Source organism: Leopardus geoffroyi, chromosome B3, assembly GCF_018350155.1.
Source record: "Leopardus geoffroyi isolate Oge1 chromosome B3, O.geoffroyi_Oge1_pat1.0, whole genome shotgun sequence".
Taxonomy (NCBI): Eukaryota; Metazoa; Chordata; class Mammalia; order Carnivora; family Felidae; genus Leopardus; species Leopardus geoffroyi.
In genome coordinates, this window is record NC_059337.1 from 28,929,084 (window position 1) to 28,945,630 (window position 16,547).

The following is a 16,547-nucleotide window of genomic DNA, read 5'->3' on the forward strand; positions in this document are numbered from 1 at the left end:
TGTCGCCCTCTCTCTCTGCCCCTCCCCCGTTCATGCTCTGTCTCTCTCTGTCCCAAAAATAAATAAACGTTCAAAAAAAAAATTAAAAAAAAAAAAAAAAGAAGCAAGAACAATCAAACAACCTAACCTTACACCTAACGGAGCTAGAAAAAGAACAAACAAAACTCCAAATCAGTAGAAGGAAGAAAATAATGAAGATCAGAGCAGAAATAAACAAAATAGAAACTAAAAAGACAATAGAAGAAATAACACCTGACATCACAGAAATACATACAATTGTAAGAGAATTTTATGAAAAACTGTATGCTAACAAATTGGACAACCTAGAAGAAATGGATAAATTCCTAGAAACATATAATCTCCCCAAATTGAAGCAGGAATAAATAGAAATTTTGAACAGACCAATTATCGGCAAGGAAATTTAATCAGTAATAAACTCTCAGCAAACAAAAGTTCAGGGCCAGATGGCTACATAGGTGAATCCTACCAAACATTTAAAGAAGAGTTAGTACCTATTCTTCTCAAACTATTCCAAAAAATAGAAAAGGAAGGAAAAATTCCAAATTCATTCTATGAGGCTATAGTTACCCTGATACCAAAACCAGATAATGATACTACAGAGAAAGAAAACTCCACACCATTATCTCTGATGAATGTAGATGTAAGAATCCTCAAAAAACATTACCAAACACAATCAATAATACATTTTAAATAAATCGGGCACCGCGATCAAATGAAATTTATTCCTGGGATGCAAGGATGATTCAATAGTCCCAAATCAACAAGATACAACACATCAAAGAGGATAGGAAATATACAATCATCTCAATAGATGCAGAAAAAGCATTTGACACAGTATACCATCTATTCATGACAAAAACCCTCAACAAAGTAGGTTTAGAAGGAACATACCTAACATAATAAAGGACATCTATGGAAAACACACAGGTAACATCATACTCAATGCTGAAAAACTCAGTTTTTTCTCTAAGATCAGGAAAATACAAGGACATTTATTCTCACCACTTTTATTCAACATATTACTGGATGTCCTAGACACAGCAATTAGACTAGAAAAAGAAATCAAAGGCATCCAAATCAGCAAGGAAGAAGTAAAATTATCACTGTTTGCTGATGGCATGATCTATATATGGAAAAATCCTAAATCTCCACTAAAAAGATACTAGAAATGATAAATAAATTCAATAAAAACTAAGAAAAAGTTAACATACAGTGATCTGTTTTATTTCTTTACATTAATAATGAGGTATCAGAAAGAGAAATTAAGAAAAGAATCCCATTTACAATTGCACCACAAATCATAACAACACCTAGGAATAAACTTCACCAACGTGGTGAAAGACCAGTAATTTGCAGAGTATAAAACACTGATGAAACAAATTGAAAAGGACACAAACAAATGGAAAGATATTCTGTGCTCATGGATTGGAAGAATAAACATTGATAAAATGTCCATACTACCCAGTCTACAGATTTAATGCAACCCCTATCAAAATACCAACAGTATTTGTGAAAATATTCTAGCTCTAGTAAGAACTAGAAAATTCTTAAATTTACACGTAACCACAAAAGACCTGAATAGCCAAAGCAATCTTCAAAAAGAACAAAAAAGCTGGAGGTATCACAATTCCAGATTTCAAAATATACTACAAAGCTGTAGTAATCAATGGAACAGAGATAAATGGAACAGAATAGTGGAGAAATAAACCCACACTTATATAAAGTCAATTAATCTACAACAAAGGAGGCAAGAATATTGAACAGAGAAGAGACAGTCTCTTCAACATATGGTGCTGGGAAAACTGGACAGCAACATGCAAAAACAAAAAAGAAAGAAAGAAACTGGATCACTTTCTTACACCATACATAAAAATAAACTCAAAGTGAACAGAAGACCTAAATGTAAGACCTGAAACTGTAAAAATCTTAAAAAGAAATCATAGGCAGTACTGTCTTAGACATCAGGTATAGAAATGTGTGTGTGTGTGTGTGTGTGTGTGTGTGTGTATCCTCAGGCAAGGGAAACAAAACCAAAAGGAAACTATTGGGACTATTTCAAACTAAAAATCTTTTGCACAGCAAAGGAAACCATCAACAAAATTAAAAGGCAACTTACTGAATGGGAAATGATATTTACAAATGATATACATCACAAGGCATTAATATCCAAAATATAAAAAGAGCTTCTACAACTTAACACCAAGAAAATCTGATTTTAAAATGGGGAGAAGAACTGAATAGACATTTTTCCAAAGAACACATACAGATGGCCAAGAGACAAATGAAAAGATGCTGAATATCACTTATCTGGGAAATGCAAACCAAAACTACTAGCTAAACTACTAATAGCTAAAATAAAAAATACATGAAATAACAAATTTGGCAATTATGTGGAGAAAAAGGGAACCCTCATGCGCTATTGGTGAGAATGCAAATTGGTGCAGCCACTGTGGAAAACAATTGTACAAGTCCCTCAAAAAATTAAAAATAGAACTACCCTACAACCCAATAATTCCACTACTAGGTATTTATGCCAGGAAATAAAAATGTTAATTTGAAAAGATATATGCACCTCTATGTTTACTGCAGCATTATTTTAATAGCCAAGATAGGGATGCAACCCAAGTGTCCATGGATAGATGAATGAATACAAAGAAGTTTTATATATATATATATATATATATATATATATATATATATATATATATAAAATGGAATAATACCATTACTTAGCTATAAAAACAAATGAAATCTTACCATCTGCAACAACATGGATGGACCAAGAAGGTATAATGCTAAATGAAATAAATCAGTAAGAGAAAGACAAATACCATATGATTTCGCTCACATGTGTGATTTAAAAAATGAGACAAACATAAGACTCTTAAATACAGAGAACTAACTGATGGTTGCCAGAAAGGTGGAGGGTGAGGAAATGGGTGAAACAGATAAAGGGGATAAAGATACACTTATCTTGATGAGCACTGAAAAATATGTGGAATTTTTGAATTATTATACTATACACCTGAAACTAATATAACACTGTATGTTAATTATACTTGAATTTTAAAAATGGATCAAAGACCTAAATGTGAGACCTGTAACTATAAATCTCTTAAAAGAAAAATGACAAAAAGCAATGGATTTGGCGATGATTCCTTGGATATGATGCCAATGTCACAAGTTATCAACAGGATGCACAAGTTGGATTTCATCAAAATTTAAAACTTTTATGTAAAGAGGACACTATTAACAGAGTGAGAAAGCAATCCATAGGAAAGGATAGCTGCAAATCATTTATCCAATGAGGAATTAATATACAGAATATAATAAAAAACTAAAATGCAACACCAAAAGACAACCCAGTTCAAAGCTATAAAAAAGACTTGAATTAAAAGGTATTCAAAGAAGTTATATAGATAGCCAATAAGCACATGAAAAGATGTTCAACATCACTAATTATAACGGAAACGTAAATTAAAACCATGAGATGGGCATTAAGGAGTACACTTGTTGTGATGAGCACTGTTACATGCAAGTGAGGAATCACTAAATTCTACACCTGAAACTAATATTATACTGTATGTTAACTAACCGAATTTAAATAACTTTAAAAAATAAAATAGACTTAAACATTAAAAAACACCATGAGATACCATTTCACACTTATTAGGATAACTATTAACAACAACAACAACAAAACTATAATTGGCAAGGATGTGGAGAAATTGGCTTGAGGAAGAGATAGTTCACAGAAGGGATGGTACATTGGGCCAGTGTTTTCTCCTTTGCCTCAACTATTTACTAGTTCAAGATTTGTGGTATTCAGAACATCCACAGCTCCAGACTATCCTACAATTCTTTATTTTCATACTACCTGAAAGTCACTATTACTTTGTTTATATTTCAGGATAACTTTACAATTGGAAAAGGCTGTCTGAAGAAATTGTCCTGGCCTAATGAATTCTTTATATTGTCCCTAATAAGATGAAAACGTCACATTCTGTGAAATCATGCCCTAAAAATTAAACCTTATGAAGAGGTTTGGAACTTTGTAACTTAAGTGGTAACGAAAACAATAATCCTAAGTATCTATGATTATTTATACTGAGAATTAGTTGATCAATCTTTTGCAGGCTTTAAGTTGTGGGCTTGTGTTTCTTCGTTTCAGGTATAGGTTCTAGAAATCATTTCCTTTTAATAGAAACCATTTCATTAATATTAAAAATATGATCCAGAGGTAGCCTTTTTAATAAATGCTCTTTTTGTAATCACCAGGTGAAAAGTCTTCATGGCTTATCTGTACTTGCAGCTCCCCCAGACAGCTTAGCATGGTCATAAATTAGGTGGTTTCTGAAGCCACTAACCTAGCCATTCCTTTCACTTTAAGGACTTTCACGTTTTTTTCTTAGAGTCTTCATATATTGTTAAGAGTTAATTTTTCCAGTCATGAGAAAGTTTGTCTCTCGTTGCTTTAACACATTAGCTTACTATAAAAATGATGTTTGAACCAGTACAACTTCCACACAGGACTTGTATCATTCCCCAACTTACCAGCTGCATATGAACTAATAAAATATGTTATGGAAACGCACATATCTTGCAGAAAAGACTGTTTCATGGTATGGCAACTTCAGTCTTTTTTATTTTAAGGAAGAAAGAAGGAATAAATCCTATGATCTCTTTTACCTTATGGAGTTTCATTTTCTGCCTTTGTGACAAACAAGGAATGATTTTGTTCAGTGTGATATTTCTTCAGTGTTCTCCATGACCTACGGAAAATAAGAACTAAGATGTTTACTCCATCTCAATTTTTCTTTATATGCATACCACCAATACATATAGTTTTATTTACATTTATAAACCTACTGTTTGTGATGTGAAAAGTTGAGGTAAGCTAGCCTAGAACATCTAAACAAGCCAGTATCCTGCCTACAATGCTCATCAGAACACAGAAGAGTTGCATCAGCACCCCATTCAGGTCTCACAAATATAAGTGTCCCTATCTTTCCTCACTGCCTATTTTCTTTCATAGAATGAGAATACCACCACCTGCCTCACAACAGGAGTTAAGATTTATATGAGATAACATGAAATGTCAGCCACAGTGCCTGGCATGTATAGGCATCTGATATTCATGATTATTTCATTACACTGCTTTCTTTGCATTTGAAGAGCTGTACTGTCAGAACTAGAGCATTATTCCAATAGAGGGATACACAGTTACAATGTAAATGCACGGTAGGATTTCAGGCTGTGAATTTACTTAACAAACAAACATTCACAGGGTAGTTGATAAACGATTTGAATAAGGTCAAGGGGAGTTTCTTGGTGAAACTTTACAGATGAATGTGGTCCCAGACATTATCATTACAAATATAACAAAGAACAACAACGTGCAAAACCATTAAAATACATTTTACTCAATTATAAAATATAGGAACACATCTCCATCTCTTGATAACTCAAGTGATAATTTTGAGCATATCACAATGCAACATCTGATAGCATCACTTAATAGTGGCATTTCTTTTGGTCTGCCTTTTTAATGTGATATATTATGTAACAGTATTTACCATTTGAATTATTTTTTGAGAGAGAGAGGGAAAGAGAAAGCATGAACAGGGGAGGAACAGGATAGGGAGAGAGAGAATCTTAAGCAGGCTCCACCCTCAGTGCAGAGCCTGACACGGCTCGATCTCACAACTGTGAGATCGTGACCTATGCCAAAAATCAAGATTCCCATGCTCAAATGACTGAGCCACCCAGGCACCCATAAATTATTTTTAAGTGTGCAGCTCAGTGGCATTTAGTACATCCACACTGTTGTGCAACCATTACCACCATCCATCTCTAGAACATTGTCATCAACCCCTACTGAATTTGTACTCATTAAGTAGTAACTCCCATTCTATTCTCAGCCCTTGGTACTACCATTCTATTTTCTGTCTCTATAAATTAGATTATTCTAGATATCTAAATGGAATCATACAGTACTTATCTTTTGTGTCTGCCTTATTTCATTTACCATAATGTCTTTTTCTTTTCAAATTTTTATTTAAGTTCTTCATAGTTAACATATAGTGCAATATTGGTTTCAGGAATAAATTTCAGTGATTCATCACTTACATACAACACCCAGTGCCCATCATAATACTCATGAGTAATACACAAGTGCCCTTCATAATATTCATCACACATCTAGCCCATCTCCCATCCACTTCCCTCCATCAACCCTCAGTTTGTTTTCTATCTATAAGTCTCTTATGGTTTGTTTCCCTCTTTTTTCTCCTCATATGTTCATCTGTTTTGTTTCTTAAATTCCAAACATGAGTGAAATCATATGGTATGTGTCTTTCTCTGACTTATTTCACTTAGCATAATACACTCTAATTCTATTCATCTCATTGCAAATGGCAAGATTTCATTTTTTATGGCTGAGTAATATTCCATTGTATATATACCACGTCTTCTTTATCCATGCATCGTTTGGGCTCTCTCCATAGTCTGGCTACTGTTGATAATGCTGCTATACACATCAGCATGCATATACCTCTTAAAATCTGTATTTTTTATTATTTTAGAGAGAGGGTGCATGAGTGGGATAGAGGGGCAGAGAAGAAGAGAAAGAATCTTAAGCTCCATGTTCAGTCTGGAACCCATCATGAGGCTCAATCCTATGACTCTAGGATCCTGACCTGAGCCAAAATCAAGAGTCAGACGCTCAACCAACTGAGCCACCCAGGTGCCCTCGAATCTATATTTTTGTATCCTTTGGGTAAATACCTAGTAGTGCGATTGCTTGATCATATGGTAGTTCTATTTTTAACTTTTTGAGGAACCTCCACACTATTCCCCAGAGTAGCTATACCAGTTTGCATTCCTACGAACAGTGCAAGAGGGTTCCCCTTTCTCCACATCCTCACCAACACGTTTTGCTTCTTGTGTTGTTAATTGTAGCCATTCTGACACTGAGGTGGTATCTCATAGTGATTTTGTTTTGTATTTCCCTGATGATGAGTGATGTTGAACATCTTTTCATGTGTCTGTTAGCCATCTGGATGTCTTCTTTGTAAAAGTGTCTATTTGCATCTTCTGCCCATTTCTTAACTGGGTTATATGTTTTTTGGGTGTTGAGATTGATAAGTTCTTTATAAATTTTAGATACTAACCCTTTATCAGATATGTTGCTTAAAAATATTTTCTCCCGGGGCGCCTGGGTGGCGCAGTCGGTTAAGCGTCCGACTTCAGCCAGGTCACGATCTCGCGGTCCGGGAGTTCGAGCCCCGCGTCAGGCTCTGGGCTGATGGCTCAGAGCCTGGAGCCTGTTTCCGATTCTGTGTCTCCCTCTCTCTCTGCCCCTACCCCATTCATGCTCTGTCTCTCTCTGTCCCAAAAATAAATAAACATTGAAAAAAAAAAATTTAAAAAAAAAAAAAAATATTTTCTCCCATTCCATACACTGTCTTTTAGTTTTGTTGATGATTTCCTTTGCTGTGCAGATTTGTTTCTTGATGGAAGTCCCAGTAGGTCAGTTTTGCTTTTGTTTCCTTAGCCTCTGGCAACATGTCTATAAGAAGCTGCTCAGGCCAAGGTCACAGAGGTTGCTGCCTATGTTCTCCTCTAGGATTTTGATGTTTTCGTGTTTCCTGTCTCACATTTAGGTCTTTTTCATCCATTTTGAATTTATTTTTGTGTATGGTGTTAAGAAAGTGGTCCAGTTTCATTCTGCATGTCACCATCCAGTTTTCCCAACACCGTTTATTGGAGAGACTGTCTTTTTTCCATTGGATATTTTTTCCTGCTTTGTCGAAGATGAATTGACCACATAGTTCTGGGCCCATTTCTGGGTTTTCTATTCTGTTCTATTGATCTTTGTGTCTGTTTTGTGCCAGTGCCATACTGTCTTGATGACTACAGCTTTGTAATATAGCTTGAAGTCCGGAATCATGATGCCTCCAGTTGTGTTTTTCTTTTTCAGGATTGCTTTCGCTATTCAGGGTCTTTGTGGTCTCCTACAAGTTTTAAGATTGTTCTAGCTCTGTGAAAAATGCTAGTGGTTTTTGATGGGGATTGCATTAAATGTGTAGATTGCTTTGGGTAGTATAGACATTTAAACAATGTTTATTCTTCCAATTCTAGATATCTAGAGCATGGAATGCCTTTCCATTTCCTTGTGTGCTCTTCAATTTCTTTCATAAGTCTTCTATAGTTTTCAGAATACAGAAATTTTAACTCTTTAGTTAGGTTTATTCCTTGGTATCTCATGGTTTTTGGTGCAGCTGCAAATGGGATCAATTCCTTGCTTTCTTTTTCTGCTGCTTCGTTACTTGTATATAGAAATGCCACAGATTTCTGCACATTGACTTCGTATTCTGTGACTTTGCTGAATTCATGTATTCTAGAAATTTTTTGGTGGAGCTTTTGGGTTTCCTACCTATATAAAGGATCATGTTGTCTGCAAATAGTGAAAGTTGACTCTTCTTCCTTGCTGATTTGGATGCCTTTACTTATTTCTCTTGTCTGATTGCTGAGGCTAAGACTTCCAGTAGTATGGTAAATAATAGTGGTAAGAGTGGACATCCTTGCCTTGTCCTGACCATGGGGGAAAAGCTCTCAGTTTTCCTCACTGAGAATGATGTTAGCTGTGGATCTTTCAATCACTTACCATAAAGTCCTTGCTTTCAATTGTTTAGTGTATATATCCATAAGTGGAATTGGTGGATCACAAGGTAATTCTATGTTCAGGTTTTTGAGGTGCTGAAATACTGTTTTCTAGTGTGGCCGCACCATTTTACATTTCAACAACAACCCATCAAAGTTCCAGTTTCTCCACATCCTTGCTAACACTTGTTTTCTGTTTTGTGTGGGTTTTTTTGTTGTTTATTTGTTTTTATGTTTGTAATAGCCATCCTAATGGGTGTGGAGTGGTACCCCCTGGTTTTTGATTAGCATTTCCCCAATGATTAGTGATATATTTTTTAAATGTTTATTTATTTTTGAGAGAGAGAGAGCACAAGCAGAAAGGGGCAGAGAGAGAGGGAGGGGGGAAACAGAGAATCCAAAGCAGGCTCCAGACTCTGAGCTGTCAGCGCAGAGTCCGATGCAAGGCTCGAAACTGTGAGATCATGACTTTACCCTAAGTCAGACACTTAACTGACTGAGCCACCCAGCCACCCCTCCAATGATTAATGATATTGAGAATCTTTTCATGTGCTTTTTGGCCATGTGTATATCTTTGGAGAAATGTCTATTCAAGTCCTTTGCCCATTTTTGAATTATGTTGATTTGTTGTTGAGTTTTAGGAGTTCTAGCTTATGTGTTCTGGATACCAATCCCTTATCAGATATGTGATTTATAAACATTTTCTCCAATTTTCTGGTTTGCAGTTTTACTTTGTTGATAACACATTTTGATGCATAAAAGTTTGTAATGTTAATAAAGTCCAATTTATCTAATTTTTCTTTTGTTGCCTGTGATTTTTATGTCATATCTAAGAAATCATTGTCAAATCCATTTTCATGAAGTCTTTCCCCTATGATTGCTTCTCAGATTGCTTCTAAGCTTTTTTAGCTCTTATGTTAGATCTTTTCCCAAGTAAGAGTCCAACTTCATTCATCCCTTTGCACATGGACATCCAGGTTTCCCAGCACTGTTTGTTGAAAAGCTGACTGGCTTTCTTTAAAACAACATTACTGAGGTATAATTTACATCTTATAAATTCACCTTTTCAAAGTATACAATTCAACAAAGTTTAGTAATTTAGAGTTGTGCAACCATCACCACAATCCACTTGCAGATAATAATACCGTCACCCTTAAAAGATCTCATTGCCCATTTGCAATCACACCCCATTCCAACCTGGAACCCTGGGAAACCACTTGCATAGTAACTTCAAGGTTCATCCATGTTGTAGCATCTATTTTACTATAAATGTAAGCTTACCAATGTGTGGTCTTTTGCATGCGGTATCAGTAAAACGGAGATTTATCCATGTTATACCATGTATCAGTAGTTTGTTCCTTTTAATAGCTGAACAGTATTTCACTTCGTAGATACACTATATTTTATTTATCTACTAACTGGTTGATGAGTATTTGGATTATTTTCACTTTTTGGTTATTATGAAAAATGCCACTATGAAAATCATATTCAAGTCTTTTCTTTGTATGGATATACGTTTTCATTTATTTTGGGTAGTTATCTAGGGAAGGGATTGCTGGGTGATACAATAAATGTATCTATGCACACTGCCAAATTGTTTTTCAAAGTGTCTATACCATTTTTAATTCTCATCAGCTATGTATTCCAGTTTCCCACATCCTTACCACTAGTTGTTAACACTTTGATGATAGCAGTGTTAATAATTTCTATCTCCCAGGGCACCTGGGCAGCTCAGTCAGTTAAGCGTCGGACTTCGGCTCAGGTCACGATCTCCCGTTTTGTGGGTTCAAGCCTTGTGTCTGACTCTGTGCTGAGAGCTCAGAGCCTGGAGTCTGCTTCAGATTCTATGTCTCCCTTTCTCTCTGCCCCTCCCCCACTTGCACTGTCTCTGTCTCTCAAAAATATACATAAAAAATTTCTGTGTCCCTTATGACTAATGATGTCAAGTATCTTTTTGTGTGATTATTAGCTATTTGTATATTTTCTTTGATAAAATGCCTATTCGAATATATTGTCCAAATTTTTTCTTTTTTTGAGGGGGAGAAAGGGAAAGATGAGGAGAGGGAGGGAGAGAGACAGAGAGAGAGAAAGAGAGAGAGAGATTGGGCAAAGAGGGAAGACAGAGAATCTTAAGAAGTCTGCACACTCAGTCCAGAGCCAACACGGGGCTCCATCGCACAACCCTGTGATCATGAACTGAGCCGAAAACAAGAGTCGGGCATTCAGCCTGAACCACACAGGCGCCCCATATTTTGCCCAAATCTTAATGGGGTTGAAAGAATTCTCATTGAGTTGAAAGAATTACTTATTCCTCTGACTACAGGTCATTTATTAGATATATGATTTGCAAATATTTTCTCCAAGATAGGGGCTTGTCTTTTTATATTTATGATGGTATATTTTAAAAATTTTGCTTAATATTTATTTATTTTTGAGAGAGAAAGAGAGCACAAGTCGGGGAGGGCAGAGAGGGAGACACAGAATCCAAAGCAGGCTCTAGGCTCTGAGCTGTCAAGCACAGGGTGGAACGTGGGACCCAAACCCATGAACTGTGAGATCATGACCTGAGTCAAAGTCAGACCCTTAAATGAGCCACTCAGGCACTCCTATAATGGTGTCTTTTTAAGCACTAAATGAAGTCCAGTTTATGGTCCAATGATGAAGTCCAATTTTTTTTTTTCTCAGTTGTGCTTTTCTCTTTTTTTTTTTTTTTTTTTTAAGGACAGAGGTGTGCTTTTTTTTTCAATATATGAAATTTATTGTCAGATTGGTTTCCATACAACACCCAGTGCTCATCCCAAAAGATGCCCTCTTCAAGACCCATCACCCACCAGCCCTTCCCTCCCACCCCCCATCAACCCTCAGTTTGTTCTCAGTTTTTAACAGTCTCTTATGCTTTGGCTCTCTCCCACTCTAACCTCTTTTTTTTTTTCCTTCCCCTCCCCCATGGGTTTCTGTTAAGTTTCTCAGGATCCACATATGAGTGAAAACATATGGTATCTGTCTTTCTCTGTATGGCTTATTTCACTTAGCATCACACTCTCCAGTTCCATCCACGTTGCTACAAAGGGCCATGTTTCATTCTTTCTCATTGCCACGTAGTACTCCATTGTGTATATAAACCACAATTTCTTCATCCATTCATCAGTTGATGGACATTTAGGCTCTTTCCACAATTTGGCTATTGTTGAGAGTGCTGCTATAAACATTGGTGTTCACGTGCCCCTATGCATCAGTACTCCTGTATCCCTTGGGTAAATTCCTAGCAGTGCTACTGCTGGGTCATAGGGTTGGTCTATTTTTAATTTTTTGAGGAAGCTCCACACTGTTTTCCAGAGCGGCTGCACCAATTTGCATTCCCACCAACAGTGCAAGAGGATTCCCGTCTCTCCACATCCTTGCCAGCATCTATAGTCTCCTGATTTGTTCATTTTAGCCACTCTGGTGTGAGGTGGTATCTCAGTGTGGTTTTGATTTGTATTTCCCTGATGAGGAGCGTCGTTGAGCACCTTTTCATGTGCCTGTTGGCCATCCGGATGTCTTCTTTAGAGAAGTTTCTATTCGTGTTTTCTGCCCATTTCCTCACTGGATTATTTGTTTTTTGGGTGTGGAGTTTGGTGAGCTCTTTATAGATTTTGGATACTAGCCCTTTGTCTGATATGTCATTTGCAAATATCTTTTCCCATTCCGTTGGTTGCCTTTTAGTTTTGCTGATTGTTTCCTTTGCTGTGCAGAAGCTTTTTATCTTCATGAAGTCCCAATAGTTCATTTTTGCTTTTAATTCCCTTGCCTTTGGGGATGTGTCAGGTAAGAAATTGCTGCGGCTGAGGTCAGAGAGGTCTTTTCCTGCTTTCTCCTCTAGGGTTTTGATGGTTTCCTGTCTCACATTCAGGTCCTTTATCCATTTTGAGTTTATTTTTGTGAATGGTGTGAGGAAGTGGTGTAGTTTCAACCTTCTGCATGTTGTCCAGTACTCCCAGCACCACTTGTTAAAAAGACTGTCTTTTTTCCACTGGATATTCTTTCCTGCTTTGTCAAAGATTAGATGGCCATACGTTTGTAGGTCTAGTTCTGGGGTTTCTATTCTATTCCATTGGTCTATGTGTCTGTTTTTGTGCCAGTACCATGCTGTCTTTATGATTACAGCTTTGTAGTAGAGTGTAGTTGAATCAGTTATCAAAAATCTCCCAACAAATAACAGTCCAGGACCAGATGGCTTCCCAGGGGAGTTCTACCAGATGTTTAAAGCAGAGATAATACCTATCCTTCTCAAGCTATTCCAAAAAATAGAAAGGGAAGGAAAACTTCCAGACTCATTCTATGAAGCCAGTATTACTTTGACTCCTAAACCAGACAGAGACCCAGTAGAAAAAGAGAACTACAGGCCAATATCCCTGATGAATATGGATGCAAAAATTCTCAATAAGATACTAGCAAATCGAATTCAACAGCATATAAAAAGAATTATTCACCATGATCAAGTGGGATTCATTCCTGGGCTGCAGGGCTGGTTCAACATTCTCAAATCAATCAATGTGATACATCACATTAATAAAAGAAAAGAACCATATGATCCTGTCAATCGATGCAGAAAAAGCATTTGACAAAATTCAGCAAACTTTCTTTAATAAAAACTCTTGAGAAAGTCAGGATAGAAGGAACATACTTAAACATCATAAAAGCCATTTATGAAAAGTCCACAGCTAATATCATCCTCAATGGGGAAAAACTGAGAGCTTTTTCCCTGAGATCAGGAACACGACAGGGATGCCCACTCTCACCGCTGTTGTTTAACATAGTGTTGGAAGTGCTAGCATCAGCAATCAGACAACAAAAGAAAATCAAAGGCATCAAAGTTGGCAAAGATGAAGTCAAGCTTTCACTTTTTGCAGATGGCATGCTATTATACATGGAAAACCCGACAGACTCCACCAAAAGTCTGCTAGAACTGATACATGAATTCAGCAAAGTTGCAAGATACAAAATCAATGTACAGAAATCAGTTGCATTCTTATACACTAATAATGAAGCAACAGAAAGACAAATAAAGAAACTGATCCCATTCACAATTGCACCAAGAATCATAAAATACCTAGGAACAAACCTGACCAAAGATGTAAAAGATCTGTATGCTGAAAACTATAGAAAGCTTATGAAGGAAATTGAAGAAGATATAAAGAAATGGAAAAACATTCCGTGCTCACGGGTTGGAAGAATAAATATTGTTAAGATATCAATACTATGCAAAGCTATCTACACATTCAATGCAATCCCAATCAAAATTGCACCAGCATTCTTCTCGAAGCTAGAACAAGCAATCGTAAAATTCATATGGAACCACAAAAGGCCCCGAATAGCCAAAGTAATTTTGAAGAAGAAGACCAAAGTGGGAGGCATCACAATCCCAGACTTTACCCTCTACTCAGTTGTGCTTTTCTTACATACCTAAAAATTTTTGCTTCATCTAACATCACAAATACTTTCTAGGTTTTCTTCTAAGAATTTTCTTCTAAGCTTTTTTTTTTAGAATTTTATAGTTTTAGCTCTTACATTTACAACCAATTTGAGTTATTTTTTATGTATCATAAAGATCTAAATTCATCTTTTTACATGTGGATATCCAAGTGTCCCAGCATAATTTTTTGAAAAGATTTCCTTTCCATTCTGAATTGCCTTGGCTCCTTTGTTGAAAATCAATTGAGTCTATTTCTAGATCCATTTGTTTATCTTGACGCCAATAGCACTGTGTCTTGATTACTTACTGTAGCTTTGTAGTAAGATGTGAAATCAGACACTATGAAGCATCCTCACTTTTGTTTTTCAAAACTTCTTTTGCTCGTCTGGTTCCTTCAAATTTCCATAGGAATTTTAGAATTAGCTTGTTAATTCCTACAAACACTCGCTAGGATTTTGATTGGCATAACATTGCATCTTTAGATCGATTTAAGAACTGACATCTTAACTATATTGAGTTTTACATACCTACGAATATGGTTTATCACTCCATTTATTTTGCTCTTTGTTTCATTTTTATCAGCAATAGTTTTAGTTTTCAGTGTATAGGCCTTTCTCATCTTTTGTCAAACATTTTTTCTGTCCCCTCCTGTCTCGTGTCTGTCTTGTTCAGAGACTCCAATTAACCCTATATTATGCCACCTGAAGTTGTTGCATAGCATCACATAATGTTCTTTTCATTTAAAAACGTAATAATTTCTATTACTGTATATTCAAGTTCATCAATCTTTTCTTATATAGTGTATGATCTGATGTTAATACCATTCACTGTTTTTCATCTCATATACTAATTTTCATCTCTGGAAGTTCAACTTGATTTTTTTAAATATATATCTTCCATATTCCTACTTAACTTTTGAATATATGGGATACGTTTATAATAACTGTTTAATGTGTTTGCCTGCTAACTCTAAGATTTGTGGTAGTTCTGGATCAGTTTCAACTTATTAATTTTTCTTACTTTGAACACATTTCCTGCTACTTTGCAGTTTGCAAATTTTCTTTTTAACCTATCTTTGACTGTATTAAATTTACTTTTAATAAAAATTTAATATATTTAAAGTATACAGCACATTTTAATATAAATATGTAGGAAAATGATTACTAAAGTCAAGCTAATTAACATATCCATCTCACATAGTTATCATTCTATTTCTTTTTGGTGAGATCACCTGAAATCTATATCTTAGCAAATTTCCAATATAAAATAGAGTATTATTAACTGCAGTCATCATACTTGTACATTAGGTTTCTCAACTTATTTATCCTACATAACTGCAACTTTTTACTGGTTGACCAGTATCTCCCAACCTCTTCACCCCTGGTAACTACCATTCTTCTACTCTCTTCTCTCTTTTTGTATATTTCACATATACGTGAGATCATACACTATTTTTCTCTCTGGCTGGCTTATTTTACTTAGCACAGTGTTCTCTGAAGTCTATCCAAGATGTCATAAATCCCAGGAACTTCTTTTTAAAGGCTGAATAAGGGCGCCTGGGTGGCTCAGTTGGTTAAGCGTCCGACTTCAGCTCAGGTCACGATCTTGCGGTCCGTGGGTTCGAGCCCCGCATCGGGCTCTGGGCTGATGGCTTAGAGCCTGGAGCCTGCTTCCGATTCTGTGTCTCCCTCTCTCTCTGCCCCTCCCCCATTCATGCTCTGTCTCTCTCTGTCTCAAAAATAAATTTAAAAAAGTTAAAAAAAATAAAGGCTGAATAATGTTCCATTGTATATATACGCTACCATTCTTCTATTCATCTAGTGGGGGAATAGGTGCTACTTACATAAATGGGTTAGAAAAAAGCTTAGGGTGGAAAGCTTCTCCCACAGGGTGAAAACGCCCAAAGTGAGCTAGTGAGATATTGTAATGGGATCACAAGTAATTTGTTATATGACCTGCAGGAAATTACTTTCCATCTGACACCAATATACTATTGTACTCTGATCACAAACTCCACTTGCACCCCAGACCCTTTGCTTGTTACACATACAAGTTAATGATTACTGTCTGAAAGTTTTCTTCACGTTCACCATGTTCACACGTACAATCGTGTTTTCTTCACATTCACCATGTGGGTAAGATCTTGTGAGCTCAATAAATACAGAGACAAACCACCATACCAGGCCCTTGTCTCCTCCCAGACATTAGCCTCTCTTGTATTCAATTCTGCATCTACTCTCTTGCTGGACAAGAGAGAACTCCAGACTCATAGTCTGGGACACATCTGCAAATGGAAACAGGTTTTTTCCATTTCTTAGCTATCGTGAATAATGCTGCAAAAAACATGGGAGCACAACCATCTCTTTTGAGGTATTTATTTCATTTCCCATATACCCAGAAGAATTGC

General features: G+C 36.2%; 1 protein-coding gene across 9 annotated transcripts in view; it reads right to left on the reverse strand.

The window, feature by feature from the left end:
• The window catches only part of NRG4 (neuregulin 4), a 208,901-nt gene that overhangs the window by 6,212 nt on the left and 186,142 nt on the right, over nucleotides 1-16,547 (reverse strand). For all 9 annotated transcript variants that reach the window (XM_045448973.1, XM_045448972.1, XM_045448977.1 and 6 more), the window contains one exon: nucleotides 4,711-4,793. In XM_045448973.1, the coding sequence (XP_045304929.1) occupies nucleotides 4,777-4,793 (17 nt within the window). In that variant the 3' untranslated portion in view covers nucleotides 4,711-4,776. The remainder of the gene's footprint in view (nucleotides 1-4,710; nucleotides 4,794-16,547) is intronic.